The following is a 24,844-nucleotide window of genomic DNA, read 5'->3' as shown; positions in this document are numbered from 1 at the left end:
AGATAAGTTCTGAGGAGAGAAGCCATAGCGACAAACTTATAGTGCAGTCAGGGCAGCAGAGGGTCCTGGCGTGGCTCTCGGCCAGCCCCAGGCTGTGCCCCTCCCCCAGCAGCACTTCCAAGCTTTCCGGTTCTCTCTGATGGGTCCTGGGCAGCGCCTGGCAGCCCTGCTGACCTCATTCCGCCTTCGTCTGCCCTCTTATCCTCTCAGTCCACCTCCACCCCGACTCCCTGCTTGGTGCTGCCTCTCTCAGCCTTCTGCAACGTCCCACGCAGTCCCGAGGGGCTTGAAACCTGGGGGCCTTTTCTGGGTATAAAGTCAAACTACCTTTGTCAGGGTTGGTGCCTTTCTATGGCTACACGGGGCACGTGGCGTGTCCTCTACAGCCACACATAGACGCGCCCGTGCTCAGACTCACCTGGACCCCAGCCCAGCCCCCTCCAAAATTGAGGACATTTGTCTAAATTATTGTGTCTTAAGCACCCAGAGCCACTCTTCATACTTGTACCTCCCCCTCCGCCAGCTCAGGGCTGCGTCCGCCGGCTCCACGTCCCACCAATTCTGTGCTCTCCCGTTGGCCAACTAGACCCGTGGGCACGTGAGGCTGCCAGGGTGGCGCTGCGCCTCCGTGTGCCCAGCTAAGGGATGTGCTCATTCAGCTGAGGCTCCGTAAGTGCTTGGCGAGCACGAAGAGGCCTGGGGGATGAGTGACTGAGGATCAAGGCCCTGGGGCGCCTCTCGCGGGTGCGTTCCTGTCACAGGGGTTCCTTTGACCGTGGAACTTAGGACACCAGGCCGCAGGGAAGGGGGAGTTGGGGATAAGGTGGCAAAGGATTTAGGGGATACGAGGCCTTCTTTGCTCTTTTGAAATGACACCAGATTCCTCTCCAATGTCACCTGGCGTGATGGGGGGAGGGGCAGTCAACAAGGACCGAGGTGCAGCCTTGCATGTGTCCCTCTTGGTGATTCATGCAGAGCCCTCTGCACAGACGTTAACTGCCACCTCCCCTTGCCTGGCCGTGCCCTCTCTGCCTCTGACCGTACCATGCCGTTTGTAGATCGGGGGTTTCCGGTAGATGTTACTTTCTCCAGCTGCCAGACAGACCCAGAAGGGACAGCGGGGAGGAGAGAGAGACAGGAGAAAAGGAGACGGAGTCGGTCAGTTGATCTCAGAAGAGAGAGATGGTCAGTAAGTTTTCCCAAGGGTCCCCCTTCTTTCCCCTGGTGGACTTCCTCTTCCAACGCTGAACTTCCAACCTCATACCATCGGGTTCCAAGAAAGGTGAGGGGAGAGGAATGGATGGATTCAAATGGTGCTGAGGAAGGGACCTGGGGCTTGAATGGCGGGCATGCAAGCACAAGGTGGGCACGTGCTCAGCAGGGCCCCATGCAGGAAGGTGGCTTCTGCCTCCACCCAGCGGCCACACCTCATCCCACGGGAGAGTCCCCAAAATGCTGCAGCCATGGTTCAGCATTACCTCCCTCCCCCGCCCTCAAAAACAGACAGGATGGGACCATTCTGGGGCAGCTGAGAAAGGTGTAGATGAAACAGCAGGACAAGCTCCTGGGGAAAAGTGAGTGGGGAGTGAAAACCTGAGCTCAAAGGTGGGAGACTGGTCCAGGCCCAGCTCTGCTGTAACTCAGGGTGATTTCTTGTCCAAATCGTACCTGCAAGGTCACCTATCATTCCCCTCATGCTTACCACCTCTAGGCACACTGGCCTGCTGCCAGTTCATTGTTTCAGGGCCTTTGTACTTGCTGTTTGCTCTGCCAGGATGTTTTCCCCCGGGATCTCCACAAGCCTGGTTCCTTCTCATCTTTTGGCCTCAATGTCACCGCCTCCAAGAAGCCCTCCAAGACCCCCTCACCTCGTCCAGCTTCCCCCACCCCACTCTATCATGTGCGCTATTTTATTATATTTATTCAGGTAATAAAAGTTTACCTGAAATTAACATTTTACTTATTTTTTTACTCATTGATGATCTCTGTGTTTAGAACATGAACACCATGAAGGCAGGATCTGGGCTGGTTTGAGCACAGTTGCAACTTCACGGCCCAAAACAGTGCCTGGCTGTACAGAAGCAATAACAGAGGCTCAGAGAAGCTAAGTAATTGGCCTGAGGTTACGAGCTTATAAGCAGCAGGATTGGGATTCAATCCCAAGAGTTTTGTTGTAAAAGAGCCTGACTTTCAGCCTTGTTTCTGCCACATCCCATCAGGGCCTCCGGGCTGCTTCCTGGTGGTCCTGACCAAGGCTGGTCCTGTCAATGGGGGGACTAAAGCCCACAGACGTGTCAGGGCTGGAGGGTGGGTTAGTGTAGGTGACTGGTTAGGGAGGGTCCCCAAGAACTGGCTTCTGCTTTGTGCAGGTGCAGGGTGCCTGGCCGCCCCATGGAGCATGCACCCATGCCGGGAATTCCGGGCTGGCAGCCTACCTGGGATGTGAAAGTGCTTGGGAGCCTGGTAAGAGGTTGGAGTGGAGGACCTCACATCTAACTGGCTATGGTATGGAGAGCTCCGGCCACTCTCGGGCCCTGGAGCACGCAGGCAGTGGTCCCCAGAGAGAACAGAGGCACAGAGAAAAGAGGCATTAACGCGATAGCAGTCACGGCAGCAGTGAGGTGATGACAGCAGGGAAGGTGGGGAGGCAGCTGTGCGCTCATGCACCGTGTCTGCAGAAACAGGCTTGACGCCGTTTTATTGCTTCACAGCAAAGGCAGATTCTGTGCGTTGTAAGAATCAACTCCACAAGCCTCAGGAAGACGGCTTCGCCCCCCTACCCCCCAACCCCCTGGCCCTTCCCTTAAGTCCTCTGCCGCCTTTACCCCTAACCTCAGGGCTGCCGTGGACACCTAGTTTGGCTGGGGCTGGGCTGTGGGTGGAGGCCAGGCCACAGCCCATTCCCGGTCCTCTGGTTCTATCCACTGGGCAGCGCAGGCCTAAGGGTGAGGCCTGCAGTGTCTTCTTCCAGCCAGGGCCACCGGGCTGCCTGTCACTTCCGCCTCCTAGCAGCTCACCACCCATCTTCCCGTGACTTCTCTTCCTGTCTCCTGCCAAGGGCATCTGCAGGGGCTTAGGGAGGCCCAGCTAGCCAGTCACCTGCGTGGCCGCAGGCCTGCAGAGGGCCATGCTGTGATGGGCGTCTCAGGGAAGCCCTTTTCTGCCTCGGCAGCTGGGGACACCAAGCCACTGTGTCGTTCCTTGGGGTCCTTCCCGTCCCTTTGGGGTCTTCCCTCTTCCTTACCAGAGCGGTAGTAGTGGTGAGGTGAGCGGGAGAAGGTGGGGGACATGCCCTGCCGGCTGTAGGTGGGGGAATCGATGTATCCCGGGCTGGAGGCCCGTCTCTGCCGGAGGTCCAGGTTCTCGTAGATGTCCTGGGGGAAGAAGTGGGGCTGTGAATAAGGCCAGCAGTTAGGGGGGCCTGTGGCCACGGGTCTAGTAGGCCGGTGGCGAGTGACGGAATCTGGGATCCCAGGGGCTGAAGCATGGTGTTGCCCTTCTGAATACAGGGACCCCCCTCCCTGAATCCCACACACAGCACAGCACGAGGAAGGCTGCAGAGAATTTTCAGGGCCTCCACCTGTCACTCACAGGCCCCTGAATGGAACCTGTGGGTCAGGTCCCTGGAATCCTGGCTAAGGATCACTGAAGCATTGGAGGTTATCTCTGGGTAGAAAGGGTGCCTCAGCTTTACCCCAGCCGCTGCTATCCTTTATGCCACCGCCAGTTCCTCCAGGTCATGCTCCTGTCTCCCTAATGCTGTCCTCGTAGGGGGAGCACCTGGGGCAAGGGCTCAGGCCCCTTGGGAGGCTGGGGGTGGGGGTGGGGTGAAATCAGGAGTCTGCTTGGTCAGCATAAAGGGACACAATTATATCAAAGGTCTCCCAAAGCAGCTGAATTACCTGGGAGTAGGGAGATAACGTTCCCAGCGACTTAGAAGCGAAGAGTTTGAAGGCAGTCGTGGAAGGAGCGAAAGGAGAGAGAGGAGGGTGAGAGAGAGGAACGGAGAGCAGTTAAATGGTTCCGCAAAGAGAGGGCCTCAGCTGCCCCTCGCCTCCCTCCAGACAGCAGCCTCACTCAGAGTTCCAGAATGTCAGCAGTGCTAACAGGTAGTAGGAAACCTTGAGATTATGCTCTTTTTGAAAATGGGAAACCCAAGGCCCAGAGAGGGAACGGATGGCTTGGGGCCTCTTAGGGAGGAAGTGGAAGGGTCTTCACCTGGACCCGGGCTTCTCCAACACAAGCTCAGAGTCATTTCCCTGTCTCTCTACCAGCTCCTGACCCCTGTGTGGTTCATGAGGACAGTGCCCAGGGCAGGGAACCCAAAGGTAGGGCCAAGCAAGGACCAGGCTGAAGCCGTCATTGTGGGGGCTGGGCCAGTGGGTGGTGTGGCAAGCTGGAGATGGAAGGTCCCGTCTCAGAGGGCTGCTGGGCCCAGCACGTCAGCGCCAGGCTGGGACGCCTGCCCAGTGTTAACACAGCTTCCTGACTTTCCAAGACAAGTCACAAATGCAGATTCTTATGTGAAATCTCCCAGTGGTTAAATGTGGAAAACTATTTTACATTTTTAAAAGATATTTTGTGAGCTGTGGGCTGGCTGTGACTTGTGGGCCCCAGTGTGCCATCTCTGCCTTCAGGAGAATCAGCTCCCAGCAAACATTTGGTCCCTTTTTCCTGATCCATTTCAGGGGCCAGAACCCACAGAGTCTCAGCACTAGATTGTCAAACCAAATGGAGCCCCATCCCTTTAGAGAGGAAGGGGACCATGGCGGAGCAGGGATAAGCACTCGGGTCTGTGCCCCCCAGGCCAGGGATCCTTCTCCAAACGACCTGAGGTCAGGAGTTTGGGATGCGAAAGCCAAAGAACCTGCTAACCAGGGATTATAGACCCGAATGGCCATTCAGCATGGCAGGGAATGATGGCCGTGGACTGTGGATACGATGTCTCTACTAGAAGGAAAACCGGTCCAGTGATAGTAGTTACAGGTTCGCGGCTTCAATGTTGGGGTGCTCAGGGAGAGGGGGGGGACTCAGGAGAACGGGAAGCCCATGTCCAGTCTACATGGGCTCCCCATCTCCAGATGGTGGAAATACTGGTGCAGTGTTGTCAGCTGTAATTTTTCCAGAAATGCTAGATTTTTGGATGCAATCACTTGATTTTTAAATGTCGACTATAAATTCCAGTTTGAAAGAGCCTGGGGGCCATCACCGTAGGGGCCAAGGTGTCTGTGAAGGAGGAGACTGGAGACCTCATGGGCCCTGCTCTCCTCCAACAGCCACAGAGAGAGGAGCGAGACGCCATACCTCGCCATAGCCACATCTCTCCAGCATCTCGTCAGACGTGTATCTGGAGTGGGGCTCGTAGGAAATGAGGTCGGGGCGTTGTACCTCATAGATGGACTTAACCTTGGGGAGAGCTGCCAGGTCTTTGTAATTAAGGATCTCATTATCCACTTTAGCCTGGGGAAGAGGGAAATGGACAGAAAAAGAGGTAGAAAGATAAGAGGGAAAGGAGAGAGGAGACAAAATGCAGGCACAGGGGGAACGAGCTTCTCGTTTCCACTACAAACAAAACTTGAGGATGGAAGACTCACAGCAGGTTAGAATAAGACAGGTCTTAGAGGCCATTCCAACAGGGCCAACACTGGCTGAGCGCACATGATGTGTGAGGCCCTGTGCTTTATAGGATTTATCTCCTCCACATGTCAGGATGCCTCTGTGAAGTGTCAATATCATTCCCATTTCCAGATGAGGAAACCGAGACTCAGAACGTTCTTCCACTTGTACCACGTAGCCAGTAGGTTTGAACCCAGCCTGAACTACACAGCCTGGGCGCTGAGTGCCGTCTGACCCCCGCAGAGTGAGGACACCCCATTCTCACAGCATCCTTGAAGAAGATGATGAAGATGGTAAAGACAGAAATAATCATGATAGAAAACACTAGCTAACATTTGGTGAGCACTTATGAACCAGATTCTATCCTAAGTCCCTTATATGGATTAACTTAGGTAATCCATCCAACTCACAACTCTAATAGTAGGTACTAATATTATCCTCATTTTTGAATAAGGAAACAGGCACAAAGATATCAATTAACTCACCCAAGGTCATACAGCTAATAAGTAGCAAAACCAGAATTTAAACCCGGCCAAGTCTAACCTGCCAGCCTGCCCTCTCCAGTGGCCTCTCCTAGTTCCCCAGGGTGGGGCATTTGTTGGCTTACAGCTGTCAAGGGCTGCACTCAGAAAGCTGCTCCTTAATCGAACTGAACCGAGCCTCTAATTACTCCCTGAGGAGACAGCGTCCCCTTCGTGGCACAGCCCACGTGTCGTGGTTCCTGCAGCCACGTCCTCTCTAGGTCTGCATTCTCCAGCTGTTCCTCCTGTGACCCGGTTTCTGCGATGGTTGACCAGGATCTGCCCCCATAACTACTGTGGCTCACAGGGTCCTGAGGTGAGGCAAATTAAGAGAGAGGCCACTAGACGGGCTCCAAGGAGACTGTGTTACACTCATAATGTTCTCCCAATGCCTTGCGGCCAGGTGAGTCTTCGGGCCAAGACTACTATAGACAGAGTGACTGTAGACTGTGCCATCTCTGTCCCTCCCCCGGCTGTCTGGGCTCTGTGCTGTTCATTCCCTTTGCCTCTAGACTCACTGTCCACTCCTCCTTGGCCTGACTGGGGCTCTGCGGCCCCACGGACTGTGTCACAGGCTCCCTGGCAGAGGGGGAGGTAACTGCAGAGCGAGGCTGTGTACTTGTCCCCCTTGTACCTGCTCTGCCTGGCTGCGGTTGGGCATGGCTCCTGTCTGGGGCTGCTCGTCCACCGCTCCAGCTCTTAGCAGCCCTTCCCTTCAGGCCGAGATTGGTGACAACTTCCTGTTCTTGTAGTCCCTCGATGCCGCAATATGTGGGTCCCCTCACGCTGCTCACACCTCTGCAAATGCTCCCTTCTCAAAACTTCCCCTCAGGTAAACCCTTTGAGGTGTGCCTCTCATTTCTGCCAGACCCTGCCTGGTTCAGACACCCATATCTGTACCAATTTTGGCGAGTGTGGGCAAAGGGAACCTTATGAGGAGAGTCCACTTGCTGAAGTAACTGCTGCCTTTTGTCTTGGGGTGTTCGACCTTGACCTTGAGAGCTCTTGGCATCTTGCAAACTTGTCTCGACTCATCAGTATTCATCTCAGCACTACTCCAAACCTCAGAAACACTAAATTTATATTTCTTCCTGTAACTGCCTTGTTCACAGGTTACAAATGCTTTATAGTGATTGGACAGAGGCATCCTAACATAATTAGCCAGGAAGGAAGGAAGAGACCACGTAGGACTGGTCCAAGTCAAGGCACCTGAAGATGATTCTAGCAGTTAGTGGGGGATGAAGCAAAGTTTGAAAGTTTGAAAGAACCCGTCCCCTCCAGGTTCACTGATAATTCTATTTTGATACCACACCTCAGTATTTATGAAAATTAAACCAATACTCTATCTTTCTGCTTGTTACTGCCTGTCCCAAAAGCGTTTGGATGGATTCTTCCCTGAATTTGGCAGCCATGTTTGGAATGGCTCACATGACGTGTGCAGCCATTCCTCGAAGTAGCTGAAGGTGAGGTCCCATTAAGGGGAGAGCAGGAGAATACAGAAGGGGAGACACTTGCCTATTCTAAATGTGGGGGTAAGTGATCTCAGTGCCAAAGCCCCCAGCTAGAGGGCACAATGGCAGGTGTCCCCAGCTGCTGTTGTTCACGTGTAGTCGAGCTGCTTCTCACAGGGGCAATTCCACGAGCTTCCTCCAGGATTTGGGGTGAACATCATCAGGCCGCCTAATTTCACAAAGGTTAGCAAGGCCCCTTAGCAGCACTGGGGAGACCAGCAGGGATGAAGGCATCACACAGTGCTGCTCTGTGTGTCCGGAGCTTGATACCTGGGTAACGCTCTCCTGGAGACGGGCTCACTCTCGTCAGTTGTCTTCTTCTCGTGGTGCAGGCCCTGAAACTAAGCTTGTTAATCCTGCTGTGGTCTGGCCCCAAGAGAATGACACCAGGGGGACTGTCATTCTCCTGTTCTGGCCAGTACAGCCCAGTCACTGTCTTTTGCGAGAGCCACGTGCCAGTACAGACCGACATCGAAGCGGCAGTCACTGATTACTCTTACTTCATTTTCTTCATTTGCCCAGAGGAAGAGAGGGAAGGAAACTGTCCCATCAATGGGCATTACCCAGAGCTCAGGAGGAAACTGGATGTGGGTTTGGAGTAAAATAATGATCTCGTCACGATGAGCAGGCCCACTCAGGGCTGGCTGGTTGGAGGCCTGTCTCTAGAGCTTCTTATTAGGGTTTCAAGCTCTAGACCATTCCCCCGATGTTTCTGGTCTTTTTGCTCCTTTGAAACAGTCTGGAGTGAGCCAGGTGGAGGTTTGCTTCCTGCCAGTCCTCTCCTTGGCTCATTGTGGTCCTCTCTGGCTCTGCCTCCCCCACCTCATGTACCGCTTCTGTGTATTGCTCAGGTTTCAGCTTAAATGTTTCTTCCTCAGATTCTTCTCCTACTTGGTCCTAGACAGTCAGGCCCTTCTGTTCACCTGCAGTATCGTCACAGCGCCCTGAACTGTTTCTCCCTAGCGCTTAACAGAAGTGCAACTGAGGATCCATGGGATTATGTCGTCAACGCTATGAGCAGCTGGTGCTATTCACCATCATCTCTCCAGAGCAGAGCAGAGCAGAGCAGAGCAGAGCAGAGCGCTGGCCATGTGGACATTCAGCAAGCGTTTGTTGACTGAAGGAACGAGTGAGTCAAGTACAGATCCAAGGGACCTCTGGGGTCATCTGACTCAACTCTGGTCCCTTCTGCCACATCCCTGGCAATGATGAGTGTCTCTGTGTTTGAATGCCTCTGGGAACGGGAGCTCAGACACATGCACGAGGCTGACTCCATCCCCGGACTGCTCATGTGATTAGGAAGTTCTCTAAGTTTGCAAGTCCTTTATGGCCGCGCTTCCACATTCACGCGGCTTCTTCCTCCTTTCTGCCCCCTCATCACATACCACTGTCTCCACATTGACATCCCACCCAACACCACGCTGAACACCACTCTGATTCCGCGTTTTTATCTTGCCCTTGTCTCAGTTATGTAATGGGGAAGGATGTGCATTGCACTGGTTTCAGAGGTCGTCAAGGGCGCTTGCCGTGCTTGCACTTTCTTTCTTGTGCTCCCACTAGACTCCATATTATCCCTATTACTCTGTGTTTACTAACCTGTGTGCTCCCTGAGGGCAGGGCCCAGGTCCTCCCTGTCCCGCCCGCCCCACCCGTACCCTCAGGACCTAGCACAGAGCCTAGCACACAACCACACTCGATATCAGCAGATATCAGTTGGATGACAACCTGACAGCTGTCTTTGGCTGTCCTTAGAAACTCTTTAGATTCCAGGCTGGGGGACAAGAAAGTCCTCTTGGTGTCTGAAAAGTGATACATACGCAGATGACTCGGTTGGGTGACCCAATGCTGGATCCAGGGGGTGAGATGGACGTTTCAGACGTACGCCTGTGCTGTGGGAGAGACAAAGACAGAAGGGGTGAGAAGCTGCATCTCTGACATGGTGGGGAGAGGGAGTCGGGTAAAGAACGCAGCTCTTTAGGGAACATTAGCAATAGTATTAAAAGCACTCTCTGGCTATTTCTGTACTTTATTTTCTGCCTTTTAAATCAACGTCTGAGTGTGAACGAAATAAAAAATGCACAGGACTTCAGGCTGTTGGAGTGGATATGGATTTGTGTTTTTTTACATATTTGCAATTGGCCCTTTAGATAGGAAGTTACTCATAAAACTTCATTTTCGGTCATCTTGGTCAATAATGTATTTACTTTAAACAAATAACATTGGTTACTACTCATTTCTTAGCAGTTTGTTTATACAAAATATAAAAGTTGGTTCCACTTCATGTAATTGTACAACATACTGATTCTTTATAGTATGTCCATTGCAAATTGACATCAACCTAAGTGATAAACTGAAAAAAAAAATCTCCAAACAGCAGCAATGATGGATCAGTGGCTCCCTTAGTAGGACAACATTGTGTCAACGTTGGTGCAGCTCAGAGAGTGGCAGCACGTTGTGGCTAAAACGTAAACAGACTGGGAACCTAGGACCACTAGTGAACGATGTGATTTTAGGGATCTCGAATTCGCGATCTGTACAATGAAAGGGCTGGTCGTAGGGATCGCTAACTTCCCTTTCAGATCGCTCACCCTACAATTGAAAGCATTCAAAGTGGGGCTGTACAGCAGTGTTTCCCACACTGTGGATTGTGAGTCAGTGTGGCTCTGGGGAGATGAATTTAGGTGGCACATTTGATAATACTGAGACGTAGAGTGAGAGAGTAAAATATGCAATTCTGTTTTAACCCTCTTAGATTAAGGAGGAAGTCTTAATTTGGTGCTAATACATTTCAGCAACTTTCTTGACAATTGTTAATTACCCAACACCATGCCCTCCTCCCCTTTAAACAAAGAGAGTGCAGGCAACAGGATCTAGCTAGAATTTCTAAGATTTACTCTTAAGAATGATTTCATTTTCATCAGATTTATTTGATGGTTACTTTCTATTTATAGCAAGTAATACTGGTTTTCTACTTGGTTGCATACAGTTTTATTTTAAAATTAGTTAAGTAAAAAGTAGTGAGCTGATTTAAAGAAAAAGAAACATTCAGTGTCTAATGATATAGGTGGCACACAGACGCGGCAGAAAGCATCCGGGTTGTAGAAGGATAACTGAAATTTGGGAAACGCCGCCAAAGAGGAGGAAGTTGAGGAAGAAAAGGACAAGTAAGGTCTTCTTAACACCTTAAAAGGGAGAGGCCTTGGAAGAAAGGGGCGGGGAGGGAATACCTCACGGCTCAAAAACAATTATGCATCAATAGACCAGCTCTTTCGCAAAATTTGCATTAGGTGAAGGATATGGCAAAGGAGACAACCTTTAACCAGCTGGTCAGAAACCATACACATGGGTTTTTGTTGTTGAGATGCTAGCAGGTAAATTTTAATAGAGTCCTAAGGGACCAAGTTGATACCTAGGGTTCCAAAGTGTAGAGGCACACTGGAGATCATTGAGTACCCCCAACACACCCCAGGAATCCCCTCCACAGCATCAAGGACCCAGGAGTGCAGTCCTTGGACCAAGAACCCTGAGTCACATGACTTCCTGGTACTTGTCAGAGCACAGGAACTCAGAGGGACGCAGGGCTCCAGCTGGTCCAGCGTGTGCCTGGAGACTGGCTGTGCTTCTGCCTGGCTGCATTACTGTGGGCAAATCACCGCCCTCTTTAGAGCTTGGTTTTCTCATAAGCAAAGCAAAGATAAAGGTCCTTGCCCCACCTACCCCATGGAGTTAAAGAAATCAAATCAGACAGTGGCTGTGAAGATGCTTTGCAAACTCTCAATTTCTATGACAACATTGACTCTTATTATTAAGTAATGACTTCAGGCTGGAGTAAATCCGAGAGGCTGCCATGGTAAGAGGCTGCCTTGGTAAGCAATGGTTAGGGAATAGCCTTGCCCCAGCAACACTTAAACACTCACTATAATACATTGTTGTATGTAATTTTGAAAGTGCTCTCACATGCAACGTCTTAATCTCCTCAGATGGGTGTTACCATTAAGGAAATCCAAGGATACAGGCACATATTTGGGCGCGTGCACACTAAGGAATGACTCTCTGCTAAAGCACAGGGCCCCCAACCTGTGGCAGAAAGTAGCTGAGCTGGTGTCACTACCAGCTAGCTTACCTTTAACTTCTTCTCCGCCCGGGCTGCCTGTTTGCAGATGGGGTGCCAAACCTCAGAACCTAAGGGGCCAGGAAGAGAACAAAGGCTCAGACCTCTCACACCTCCCAGCATTCGGCGTCTCCCCACCGCCCACAGCTTACGTGCTGTCCTTTGTACAACAACCAGGAGGACCCTCTGCTTTTCCCAGCTCTCTGCTTCTGCTACATCGATTCCGTCAGCCACACATTCTTCCTGCCTGTGCACGTCCTACCCATTCCTCCAGGTCCATGTCTCACATGACATCGTCTTGCAAACTTTCTTACCTGCCGGCTGGGAGTGACTTCTCTCTCCTCTGTGATCCATAGTTCTTTGTATCTCTCTCAATACATACAGCTTTAAATCACAGGAGCTAGTGGACTGATGACCCCATGTGAATTAAGAGCTCCTTCTGGGCAGGAGCCAAGCTTTATTCATGGCTGGATCTCCCTCTGCATCCAGCATGGGACTTTGCTCTCAGTGGAGGCTCCGTACACATTTGTGGGGTGAATAGATGAGTGGATGATTGGCAGTGAGTGACACATAGCAGGTGGTCAATAAATATATGTTGAACGACTGAATGGCAGTGGAGGTGAAATCAAGTGCCGGACTGTGGTGAACTCCAGCCTTCCTTTCTCTTCAAAGACTTACGACAGTCATCAGAGCTATCACATTTAAGGGGAGGAAGTGTCATGATGTATATTCTGCCTAAGAGCACTGTTACGACCTGCGAATTCCTAAGAGACTCCAGACTCGTCAAATTTAGTACACTGTGAATGCCCACAGTTTCGTGTGGGTGGGAATCCAGTTGGCCCACCCCTAACTGAGAGGCCAATTTGGAAAGGCATGAGCAACAGGTGGCTGGTCACATGTTGAGAAGGAGCCCCATCTAGTGCACATTCCCCAAAGAAGGGACAGGTGTCTTGGATTAGAAGAAAAAATAGGACCATATTATCCCTCTGGTGCCATTCCTCTTGTAACCAGCCCTAAAAGGAAAGGAGCCAGCAAATGGCTGGATTCCTGTGCACCCAGATGGCATTTGTTTGTTTGACTTTGTTTTTAGGATATACTTGCCATTATGATTTGTTGCCTGGAACCCCTAGGACTGGAGTCCTGGCTAAGCAACGGGGTGGTGGAAGGTTGGACAATTAGACGGGAAAGCACGTTAAAGAGCGGATGGGCCTGGAGAACGGAGCCCTGGGTTCTGGTCTCTGCTCGGCCCCTAACACCTCCTCTCGGTGGGTCCCAGTTGCTTCATCTGAATAACGAGGGTGTCCCTAACGAAGCCACAGGAATGTAATTCCTTCTCGGTGAAGTGCAATGGCTCTCAGAGCCCAGCAGAGGGACTCTGGGTCTGTGGCTCGATCCAGCAACCTCAGGGTGTGTCCACCACCAAGTGGTGGGTGGGGATCCTTGCTTTGGGGAACCTTAGAGAGAGCATTTCCGGGTTCTCTCTGAGTTGCTGCCGAATCCACAGGGAGTTGTTTACCACTGTGGTTCTGGCAGGAAACACATGTTACAGGTCACTGTAGGAAATGAAATGGGTGAGATAGACACAGATGTTTAAGAAGGTCATGAGATTAAGTGAAAGAGGCGTAGGAAAGGTAAAAAAGGTCGGTCAGAAGTTGCCATGGGGGGAAATGATGTGTAAAGGGAGGGGGTCAGATGAGATGCTCTCTCCATGCCATTGACGTCTCTGTTCTGAAATCAAGCTGAGCTACAAATGGCTTCCGCACGCTGCAGGCAAGAAAGTAGATTTATATAAGAAGTGAGGGGGGAGGATCAAAAGGGAGAAAGAAAATATAATTAGAAAGGAAAGAAATCAGAAGTTTGGAGTTGGCAGTATATTATTTACCTTCAAGAGGGAAGGAATTTGTTGGTAGTTAGCAATACATTTAGATAAATGAAGGTAAGAGAAGATGATTTGTTCCTGAAGACCCCTCTGAAATACGGTCTGCTGAGCTTCTGCCATTAGTCCATAGCTCAACAACGTGACATTGACAGAAAGGCAACATCCAGAGGGAAGGAGGTTATGCTGTTCTGTGGCATTATCCCCAGAGCCGAAAACATAGCTGGCTCATGTGTGTTTAATAAAGAATGGAGTGAATGACTGGTTGGATCCCACCTTTGTATTTAAAAAAAAGACCCAGAGTGATATGTACCCAGAGGATGATGGTAACCAGGATGGAGAGGGGACCCAAAATTAGGACACAAGGCACAGTCTTCACCATGGAGAAGAGAAGACATAACAGAAGGGTGAAAAGGGTTTTTTTTTTTTTTTAAATATTTTAATATGTCTCTGTGGGAAAAGGGTTAACTCATTCATCACGTCTTATAAAGTAGAATACGGACCAAAGGCAGAAGTTTCAGGGAAGGAAAATTTAACTTCCGAAGATTGAACTGGCTCATTCTGCAAGTGAGCTCCCTGTCCCTGGAAGTATTTAAGTGCACGTCGGGTGGGTAAATGCTCAGTGGGGATATTGTCGAGGAGATGCATCCCGTGGTAGTTACACTCACGGACATTTACTATCACACCCAACTATGGAGATTCTATGTGTCCATCTTAATAGTCTTCTCTGTGTAGAAAAAATAATTATTTGCCTCTATCCAATGATCTGGACTAGAATGTAAGTTCTTTAAGGAGTGGGATTCATTATCTGTCTTATCCACAGATATAACTGCAGGAACTGCAGATTCTTATTAATACTCACTGAGTAAATGAATCAACAAAAGAAACCTGATACTCTATTTTAGGCCAGTTGAATTCTGTAAACTGGGCTCAGAGATTAGGACAAGTGGTAGGATCTAGACTGATTTGACAGCTACGGTGCAGTTTCAGATTGGGCATCTCTAAGAATATTCACTAGATTGGGGTTTGTTGAAGTGTGACTTGTGGATCACCTGTATCACAGTCTGGTAAAATGCAGATTCCTGGGTCCCCAGAAGAGCCCCTGAAGTCAATTTCCTGGAGATAAGGCCTGGGAATCTGTGATTTTAACAAGCTCCCAAGTGATTTATGACTCTAAGTTGGAGAACCGCAGGGCTAAATACCAGTTAACACTCCAATTTTGTTCCCTTGGAATGTCATGGGATAAAGAAATAAAGTTTGTAAGACAGGACTCTTTAATTGCTTGTAAAAATTCAACATATTTTGCTTGTTAGACTTCTGGTTCCACATGTCATACTCTCATCCTCTGAGACCGTCACCTAGAATTCCAGGTTCTGCCGTTAAAACCTCCTGTAAAGGTTATGGAAGTGAAGGATTACCAATTTCTGTATCAGCTGACTAAGAGACAGAGATCTAAATCTCCCAAACTGTCCCTCAGCTGGGTATTAAGGTTGTTTTTAATCCTTAGCAGAGTCAGTATTCAGTCATAACTGAATGGTCATAGCACACCCCACGCCTGTAACATTTTGGACTTATTTAATGTTTGGGAACCCACCCACCTCTCTGCTGGACCTTGAAATTCAATTTTCCAACTCTTGTTTTGTTTTGCATTAGTGGAGATTTGAATGCCAAAGCTGGAGCTGCTGCATAGTCTTCCAGAATACCCAGCCAGGGTTACAAATAGAGCAGTGACAGAAGCTGCCCCACCAAAGATTGTTTGGGCAGCACAGCATTTTCTTAAGTATTTTTGAATAGGAATGCTTTAAGCCCCACAGGTGGTAGTGACCCTCTCTGCTGCTTGCCACCCAGCCCTTCTCACTCATTTAGGCAGTTTAAGCGGCCAGTTTTCAACCCCTGATCCCAGCCAGAGTGTTCTCTTACGGGAGGTTTCTTCTCCAAATTTCTCTTGACCACAGTAGGGTGCGGTTTCTGAATTCTGCCTTGATGTCGGGGCAGCACTACCTTGTGACACAGACTTGCTAGGACCTTGGAAGGAATGGCTCCTTTAAAATCCCGCAGATAAACAAGTATGGTATATCTACAGAATGGAGATATATGTATACTCAGCCCTGAAAAGGAAGGAAGCACTGGTACATGGTACAACATGAATCTAGAAAACATTACACTAAGTGGAAGAAGCCAGACACAAAAGGCCACATAGTATACGATTCCATCTATATGAAATACCCCAAATAGGCACATCTAGAGAAAGCAGACTGGTGGTTGCTGGAGCCTCGGGGAGGGGGAATGGGAAGCAAAGGCTTACTGGGTATGGGGTGTCCTTTTGGGGTGATGATGATGCTTTGGAACTAGATAGAGGTGGTGGTTGCACAGCATTGTGAATGTACTAAAAGCTACTGAGTTGTACATTGAAAGATGGTTAATTTTATGTTACATGAATTTCACTTCAATAAAAAGATCTCTGTCACAACCCCCCCACTAGAAGGTAGACCACTTCTGTAGACCATGGGGGTACCCTTCACTTGTTACTAAAGGTTCTACACTCAGCAGGAGGGGGACGAGTGAGCCCTTCTGTTGAATCTGACATGTAATAACGACAATATCATCACTGGTACAGTCTTGGGCACTGGGAAATCTTCACCACGTATCAGGCCACCTAGGCATTATTTAATGTAATATTCTTATGGGGTTCAAATCCTGGGTACATCACTTATTAGCCACATCGTCTAGAGCAAGTCAGTTACCTCTCTGTGCCTCACTTTCCCCATCTATAAAATGGGGATGATAATAGTACTTGCCTCACAGGTTTGTTGTGAAGATTAATGAGTTAATACAGTAGTACCCCCTTATCTGTGGTTTTACTTTCTGCAGTTTCAGTTACCTGAGTTCAACCATGCTCCGAAAATATTAAGTGGAAAATTCCAGAAATAAACAATGCATAAGTTTTAAATTGCGCGTCATTCTGAGTCTTGGGATGAAATCTCGTGCTGTCCCACTCAATCCCGCTCAGAACGTGAATCATCCCTTTGTCCCGCATATCTATGTTGTATACACTACATGCCCTTTAGTCACTTAGTAGCCGTCTTGGTTATCAGATCAAGTGTCATAGTCATTCAGTGCTTGTGTTCAGGTCACCCCTATTTTACTTCATAACGGCCCCAAAGCACAAGAGTAGTGATGCTGGCAATTCAGATACGCCACAGACAAGCCGTCAAGGGCTTCCTCTAAGTGAAAAGGGGAAAGTTCTCAATAAGGCATTTTGTCACCTTGCATTATCTCAAAAGTAAGAAGGGTGAGTACAGCACAGAGAGAGACCACATTCACGTAACTTGTATTACAGTATATTGTTGTTATAATTGTTCTCTTTTAGTTTTTACTTATTGTGATTAATCTCTTACTATGTTTAATATATAAAGTTTATCATAGGTTTGCACGTATAGGAAAAAACATAGTACATATAGGGTTCAGTAGTATTTGCAATTTCAGGCATCCCCTGGGCATCGTGGAACGTATGCCCCGCAGACAAGGGGGGCCACTGTACACGTAGAGCACTTAGACGAGTGTCTGCCTGGAGTAGTTGTTATTTTCTCCCTCCCCACCAAAAAGAAAATCTGTTTGCCAGGGTGCAGTTTGGGTTAGGGGAAAGGAGTAAGGAGAGCCTTGCAGGGGGGTGGGTACTGTTTACTCTCCCACCCCGGGTGCTGGGATCCGGGTGAGCGAGGGGCATGCAGTAAGCAGAGGACTGGCTGTGCAAGTGGAGCCACGAAGCAGAAGCCTGCTTGGCGGCCGGCGCGCCCTTCTGGGAGGCTGGGCTTGTGCCCAGGGACAAGAGCAGCTCGGGAGAAGTGGAGAAGACCAGTTTGCCTGGAGCTGACATGGTCAAGTGGGCTTGAAGCTTAACGAAGAGGTTGAGGGACCAATGTGCTTAGCGATCATGAAGCTGGTTACCACGGAGGTTATCAAGTGGGGTGAGGAATGGAGAATGGCAGTACTGAGGTGCAGAGTAATTCACAGGAAAGAATAACGCTGAACAACAGGCCAGTAATTAAAATGGGTTGAGTGCTTAGTATGTGTTAGACGCTAAGTATTTTAATTATTCTTATAACTAATATTTAGAGAGTGCGTGTGCCAGGCCTAATGCTACACACTTTATAACAATAGTAATTAACTAAAAAATAATGATAACTAATAATGATAGTAAAAAATGATTAATAACGATAACATTTATGAGCACATACGCATATGCTGAGCCCTCTGCTAAGTGTTATTAATAAAGATGGTAACATTGACAATAGGCAGCATTTATTAGTGCATGGCATCATGGGGAATAGCCCTTTCTACATTACTGGGTGTTGAGCTCAGACTGGCAGAGCTGGTGGTGCCAGGATCTATGCTAAGCCTATACCATGCATTCACACTTTTAATCCTCACAACAGCTGGGTGACGTGGGGCCTATTGTTATCCCTGTTTTCAGATGGGGAAGTTGGGGTTTAGGGAGCTTAGAGGTCTTGCCCACCTGTCTGTTGCTGTCTACCCACCCTGACCTGGGTGTGGTGGGCATGTGACAAAGTCAGGCTCCTTGGAGTGGCTCCAGGACTTCTCCGCTGACCCTTGGCAGGAATGCTGCCCCTCCGTGCCTGTGGTTGCCAGGGGCTGGCTGTGGTCTCCTTTCCCTGACACGGAGGCAGCCAGTCTGGGGTGGGAGAGGGTGAGGCCACACACAGAAAGACAGAAAGCAGCAGGGAGAAGAACCACCCGCTGCTGTCCGCCTGTGGGCCCCTCAACCCAGCTGTGCTGCTCCCAGACGCTCTTCAGTTCTGTGAGCTGATCAAGCCTCTTTTGCGTAATGTAGTTTGAGTTGAGTTTCTGCCACCTAAAAAGTCCAGACTAATAAAACATCTCATTGAGCTAAAAATGTGAGCATCTGACAAGTTCTTGACTTGCCTGGCAGGCAATTTTGTTTGCCAGAAAATAGAGGAAGCAACCAGGGAAATTGCTACTCTGGACCTAATTCTGACCAACATGGACACATTGGCTGGTGAAGTGGATGTGACATCTAACTAGGGAGAAAATGGCCACGCTGTTTTGAGTTGGTGGCGACTTGAGAGGAGCAAGTTGGGAACAGAATCTAAAGTACAAACTTGAAACTACTAACTACGCTGTAGTGTCTATAGGATTCAAGATGTTTGGTAACCCTAAAAATCTAAAAAAAATTGCAGCTCATCAAACATTAACATGCACTCTATTTAAAATGAAATACGCTTAGTAGAGTCAGACTTTAGGAAATATCAATTTAGCACAGTAGCAGGATATGTTTGAAAAGTCTAAAATTATGTAGCAGCATTGGGGAAACATAAGATTTAAAGTTTTTAAGCATAACTCCTACAACCTAAGCTGTCAGTAGAGAGAGCCAATTTAAAATAACGCTAAACTACTAAATTATAGCAACCAATATTACGTTACTGCCTTTTAAAGTGTGGTTTGATGAAATGTGTCGATTACCACTGAGGGCTGGTGTCCCACAATCCAAAACAATGAGGGGCACCTTTCCTGGACATCTATTACATAGCTCAGGGCACCTCTTATACGGTCAGAGGACAGAGAGGCCTCAGCTCAATGCAGTCCCAGCTGTGCCAGGAAGATTCACCTCCTGGTACCAAGACCTTGTAGCATCTGAACCACAAAAAAAAAAAAAAAAAAAAAAAAAAAGAAACAGAAAAAAGGGATATGAAATAGACTCCGTTATACAAGAGAAGGGTGTGGTGTAATTATCAAAGCAAGCTTGCAGGGCTCTGTTTTGGATTGCATTCACACAGAATTAAGGCCTTTCACTTTATTTTGGGCCATGGACACCTCTGAAAATTTGATGAAAACTACAGACCCTCTCCTTAAAGAAACACACCTGCATGCAAACTTTGGCAAGCAATTTCAGGGGATACATGAATTCAGAAGGCCACTTTGAACCAACCTCAGGTTAAGAATTCAAATAATAAATGAAAGAACACTGCCTTAAACAAACCCTAGCAAGACAGACTAGCTAACCGTGGCCCAGGGACATAACCTTTCTAAACTTTCTTTTTCCCTAAAATGCAGATATCAATGACTTTCGGTTCATAAGGTTGTGACGATAAGATGGGATATTGCATTTAAAACTCTTAGTACAGTGCTTGGCACATAGTAAGTACTCAGTAAACATCAGCTGATGACATTTTATTTATATATCTATTATTATTATTGGCAGGACCTATAATTTGTTGTTGTTTTGTTGTTGTTACTTATTATGACCATTAGCAGGACCTGTAATTCCTTAGCAGAGCAGTTTGTCTTAGGATTTCATAAATGATTTCCTGCCTGGTGGGTTTAGTTAAACACGAGTCCACAAGTGATAACAGGGACCTGTTTAAAAGTGTGCAGCTGAACTCCTGTGTTTCCAGTGTTATTCCCTGTCTCAGGTTCTCGCAACAGGGGCGTATTTATTGTAGACAGAAGGAGAGGGAAAAAACGTCTTATCTTTCCTTTCTCCTGGGTACAGGCACATTTAGAACAAGAGCAAAATCTATCTCATGAACCACATTTTGGGTTTAGAAAAACTCCCACTGGCCCAGCAACTGTAACCTTTGTAATTTCAGTATAAGTTTTGCCCTGCATAGCAGCATTTTGGCTATCATTTTGCTACACAAAATCAGTGACCTAATTCCCTGGTGCAGCCCAAATGAAGGGTTTGGACAACAAACAGATTAGAAATCTGGCATCTTTGTAAAAACAGTGAAAAGACTGAATGCACAATAGAAGTGAAATAAAAGAAAACTTGCCCTTGTCTCCTGGGGCTTTGGAAGTTCCCATCCAGACGGACGTCAGACTTCTCTCAGTTAGAGCCCATCAGAAAGCTATCACACAGCAATTAGAACACAAACTGGCCCAAAGGACCTCCCGAGACCCCCGCTGTCAGCACCATGCCTTCTGTCCAGTGAGGCTGGGTTATACACTTTGCAGGTTTCCTAACACTCTCTTGGGTATGTTGCTTTGTGGGGCATTTAGCACCCCACATTCATCTCCCCTGAGTATTCATGAGGACTTGTGGAGCATGCTTGCTCTCTGAGCGCCAGGTATGGGGGCTTGCCTCAGTTTCTCCACCACGCAGTGCTTCCTCCTGCCGCGGGCCTTTGCACCTGCTATTCTCTCTGCCTCCACAATCCTCCCTCCCTCTTCACCCTCCCACCTCCTCCTCACTTTCAAGATCTTGACTAGATCAGGAGCCTTATGACACGCTCCATTGTTCCCAAACTTCCCCTGCACAGCACTCATCACAGCTTGTCACTGAATCTTTGCACTTCTGTTTGACTAACGTGGCTCTCCCACTCCGGATAGTAAACTCCACCCCAGAAGCAAGCACCCCTGCCTTGTTCATTCTGACGACTCTGCACGTCAGAGATCCAGCCATAGAGCAGCGCCTCCGTGTGAATGGATGAGTGAAAGACAGCGTAGTTATCCTCGTTTTATAGGTGAAGGAAGAGACCCAGAGAAGGACATCACTTCTCAAGGTCACAGCCCATTAGTGGAAGTGCTGAGCCTTGAACCCAGCACTGCGGGCTGTAAGCCAGTTCTCACCACTCCTGTGCTGCCTGGGAGGACAGTTTTCCTGCCGTTTCTGGGGAATATCACTTGAGTTCTGGTGCCCCCGCCCAGGGAAGGTGCCCAAGGCATCCACAGGCCCACTCTCAGTGGTAGCAGAAGCCCCCGTTTGGCTGCCACCCCAAGACGCCCACAGCCCAATCAGCATGACTAACATTGGGCCTGGTCCCCTCATTCCCGGATCACTCAGTGTCTCTCAAGGCAGGTCCTCGAAGGGCCTGCAATTACTCCCACTCTCCCAGGAGCCAGGAGGGTAGGGATGGGGATAATTAGGGAGGAGGACGACAGGCCCTTCTTCGTCACCAAGAATATCTCCCAGCTCCCGGAGGCATTCGTGCGCTAGGTTTGATTGTGGGTTCTCCTGATCACAGAGCTGTTCACTTCATTGCTGAACTCTTGCAGCATTCTGTGAAGTTCTGGTCAGAAGCAGGGCTTAGCAGATACTGAGACTTGAGGATGGGAGCCCCACGAGGGCAGTGCACCTCTCTGACTTGCTTACTGCAGCATCTCTAGTTGTTAGGACAGCACCGGGCACACAGGCAATGCTCCATGGGTATTTGTTAAATGAATGAACTGAAAACGTACCTTGTGTCTGGAGCTTACTATACTTCTGTATTACAGGGACTGTTAAAAGCCCATTTGACAGGCTAGGCAACTGAGGGTCAGAGAGTGAAGGGAACTCACCCACGGTCAAAACTGAGTAAGCAGTGGAGCCAGGATTGAAAGCAGCAAATGGGGAAAGATTAGGATTGCGAATTCAGGCAGGAAGGGAAAGAGGTTGATGATTCTGGAGATGTGAAGGTAAAGGCAGTTTTAACACGAGAAAATGTGTTCACCAGGGAACGAACGGGGAGACAAACACCATGCAACACATTTTCAAACCAAGTGCAAAGTCTAGATTCCCAAGGTGGTCAGGGTCCGTGAAGACATTGTTTGGTTGGTGGAGATGCCCGTGGGCTTCCCTGCGCGTCACAGAAACCGCTTAGGAGCCCAGGCACCGAGCGATGGATGCTCCCATGAAGGGGGGGTTCTGGTCTTTGCAGGGACCTGCGTGGCAGGAAGGACCTGGGTCCCACGAGGTGAGGTGCAGAGAGCCCTGGAGTGGGAGTCATAGGTCAGGCCTGCTCTGCCCCTGCATGTTCTGGTTCTCACACGTCTCTCCTCTCTGGGCCTCACTTTTCCCATCTGTATAATGGGGGCTGTTACTTTACAGTTCAGAATGACCTCTAGGATCCTCCACCTCTAACCCCTGTGTGACTATACATAAAGTAAGGGTTTGTGGAGTCACAGCATCTTAGAAATGGTCATCTAGCCTAATCCAACAGAGGAGTCCTGCACCAACATTCCAGCAGATGGTAAGAAATTCTGTTGAATAGCTCTAGGCCTGTGGTTCTTCACCAAGGATGATTTTGCTTCCAGGGGACACTTTGCAATGTCTGAGATATTTTTGGTTGTTACAGTGGGAAGGGGGACGTTATTGGCATCTCATTGGTAGAGGCCAGGGAGGCTACTAAACACCCTGCAATGCACAGGACAGTCCCCACAGCAAAGAACTGTGTGGCTCAAAATGTCAGTCGTGCCAGGGTGGAGAAACCCTGCTGTAGGCAAAGGGACTCACTTCATCTTGCGGGACCTCCTGGCCCTGGGCATTTGTGGCTACAGCAGGCTTGATAAGAGAACACACTCCCTGGAACTGCCTCCCTTAGTTCTGCCTTGTGGGAAACTGGAAGGAACCACCTTCACTCCTCCCTAAGACAGCTTTTCAAACATCTGGGGATGTTTGCTAATCATAGCAATTCAGCTAACAAGGGTCACCTGTAGAGTGAAACTTGTGGGGCCAATATGGAGAGCAGGCCAAGACCACAACGCAAGCTGGAGGGGCCCAGGCGCAAAGGGCTGTGGGGATTCAGGGGGGAGGGCGTGTAAGTTGTGGGTGGGTTTGGGGGGACCTCAAGGGGAGTTATGAAGTGGTAGTGACTAAACTGGGCCTAGAATGATAGGCTTTGCAAAGGAGGGCACGGGAAGACGAGTGTTCTTATTGAAGACTAGGTATGCAAACAAAACCCAGACGCACAAGGGCCACAAGTTCTTTGGAGGGGCCGAACACCATTCTAGCCACAAGGTCTGCCCTGCCCACTGACCTCTGCACCCCAGCCACACGGGCTCCCCCCTGTCTCCCGCACTTGCCATTTCTTTGCCCACCTCAGAACCCTGCAGTTTCTGTCCCCTCAGGCTGGCGCCTCCCATGTCTCCTGTCTTTGCCCAGAATACCCACTCACCCTTCGCATCCCAGCTCCCAGCCCTCCCTCAGAGAACCTTCCCCGATGCCCCTCCCCACCCCGTTACGTGCTCTCACAGTCTCATACTTCTCTCCCTCATAAAACACCACAGTTGACAGTTATTTGTGTGATTATGGACGATAGTCCATCTCCTGCACTGCACGGTAGGGAAATGGGGGAAGGGCTGAGGTTGGAACTCCCTGTGGACCCAGCACAGAGCCCGCACATGCTAGGGGCTCAAGAAATAGTTGTTGAATGGAGGAAGAAACAACTGAAAGCTGGCAGCTTAAGCGTTGGGCTGGTTCAAGGCTGGAAAGGCAGTCTGAGACATTAGTGAGAGGGTCTTAAATGCTAGGCCACACTGGTGGTCAGGGAGATCTCTCAACAGGGCTGTGTCAGGAACTGCGATGCTTGGGGACAGTGGACTGGGCCGAGGATGGGGACTGAACCCAGCCTAGAGGCTGATTAGGAGACTGTTGCAAGAATCCTGGAGCCCGAGGGCTGGACCCTGGGAAGGGGAGGGAAAGCAGCCCCGGTTTGCTTCTTAGAGACTGCTGGTTCCCTCCTATTCCTTTTTGTGCCTCTTGAGAGTCTATGGGAAGACCTGAGCGGTATCTTGGTGTGATGCTTTGAGACGTGGCGAGAAAGGAGGGGCCGGGGGGTGGGGTAGAGGCTGTGATGCTGCAGACACGCTGCCACCCAGGCATCCCTCTGAGGTTCTCTGACCCCTTGGTCTTGTTCAGCTCCACCTCCCACGGCCAGGCAGAGCCGGGGAGCCTGCTCAGAGCACTGCCAGGGAAGCAGGCCAGCCGAGCAGCGGGTGGAGGCGCACAGGGATGGAAGGCAGATTACATGTCACTTCCTATTAGCCACACCAGCAACTTTCCCAAACCACCCAGAGAGGGGCGAATTAATAGCAATTTTGAGGAGAAGCCAAAAGCAAAGATTAACACTGAACTAAAAGGGGACTGTGTCTCCTTTTCCGTCACGGGTGGCTTGGAAGGCCTTACGGAGGGTCAGGTTTGCTTACCTGTGAGGTACATCTCCTCCCCTTCGGTGAACATCTGGTGGCAGCGTACACATCTGGCACAGGTTGGGTGGTAGTGCTTCCCTCCTGCCTACGGAAATAAAAGGAAGAAACAGGAGGTCAGAGCTGGGGCTACTGCCCAGTGGGGTTGAGTTTGAACATTTCCCGGGCACATTAGTGTGGTTGGTGTGTTCACGGCCCTGAGGTTGGATGGGAGTCTACCCCGGGGAGTCCAGAACCATCTAAAAGTCCCCCCAGGAAGCTTGGCGAT

General features: G+C 49.5%; 1 protein-coding gene across 6 annotated transcripts in view; it reads right to left on the bottom strand.

The window, feature by feature from the left end:
- ABLIM3 (actin binding LIM protein family member 3) overlaps positions 1–24,844 on the bottom strand; it is a 103,010-nt gene that overhangs the window by 13,311 nt on the left and 64,855 nt on the right. Inside the window, exons 8-15 of one of the 6 annotated variants that reach the window (XM_033096115.1) lie at positions 24,577–24,664; positions 11,772–11,830; positions 9,466–9,537; positions 5,305–5,460; positions 3,903–3,932; positions 3,245–3,374; positions 2,436–2,534; positions 1,045–1,092 (exon numbers count right to left, since the gene is read on the bottom strand). In XM_033096115.1, the coding sequence (XP_032952006.1) occupies positions 1,045–1,092; positions 2,436–2,534; positions 3,245–3,374; positions 3,903–3,932; positions 5,305–5,460; positions 9,466–9,537; positions 11,772–11,830; positions 24,577–24,664 (682 nt within the window). The remainder of the gene's footprint in view (positions 1–1,044; positions 1,093–2,435; positions 2,535–3,244; positions 3,375–3,902; positions 3,933–5,304; positions 5,461–9,465; positions 9,538–11,771; positions 11,831–24,576; positions 24,665–24,844) is intronic. The other 5 variants (XM_033096116.1, XM_033096117.1, XM_033096118.1 and 2 more) reach the window with 5 other exon arrangements.

The sequence above is a fragment of the Rhinolophus ferrumequinum genome, chromosome 24, assembly GCF_004115265.2.
Source record: "Rhinolophus ferrumequinum isolate MPI-CBG mRhiFer1 chromosome 24, mRhiFer1_v1.p, whole genome shotgun sequence".
NCBI classification, from domain to species: Eukaryota; Metazoa; Chordata; class Mammalia; order Chiroptera; family Rhinolophidae; genus Rhinolophus; species Rhinolophus ferrumequinum.
The sequence above is the reverse complement of the archived record's forward strand: the minus strand, read 5'-3'. Positions and strand labels throughout refer to the sequence as shown.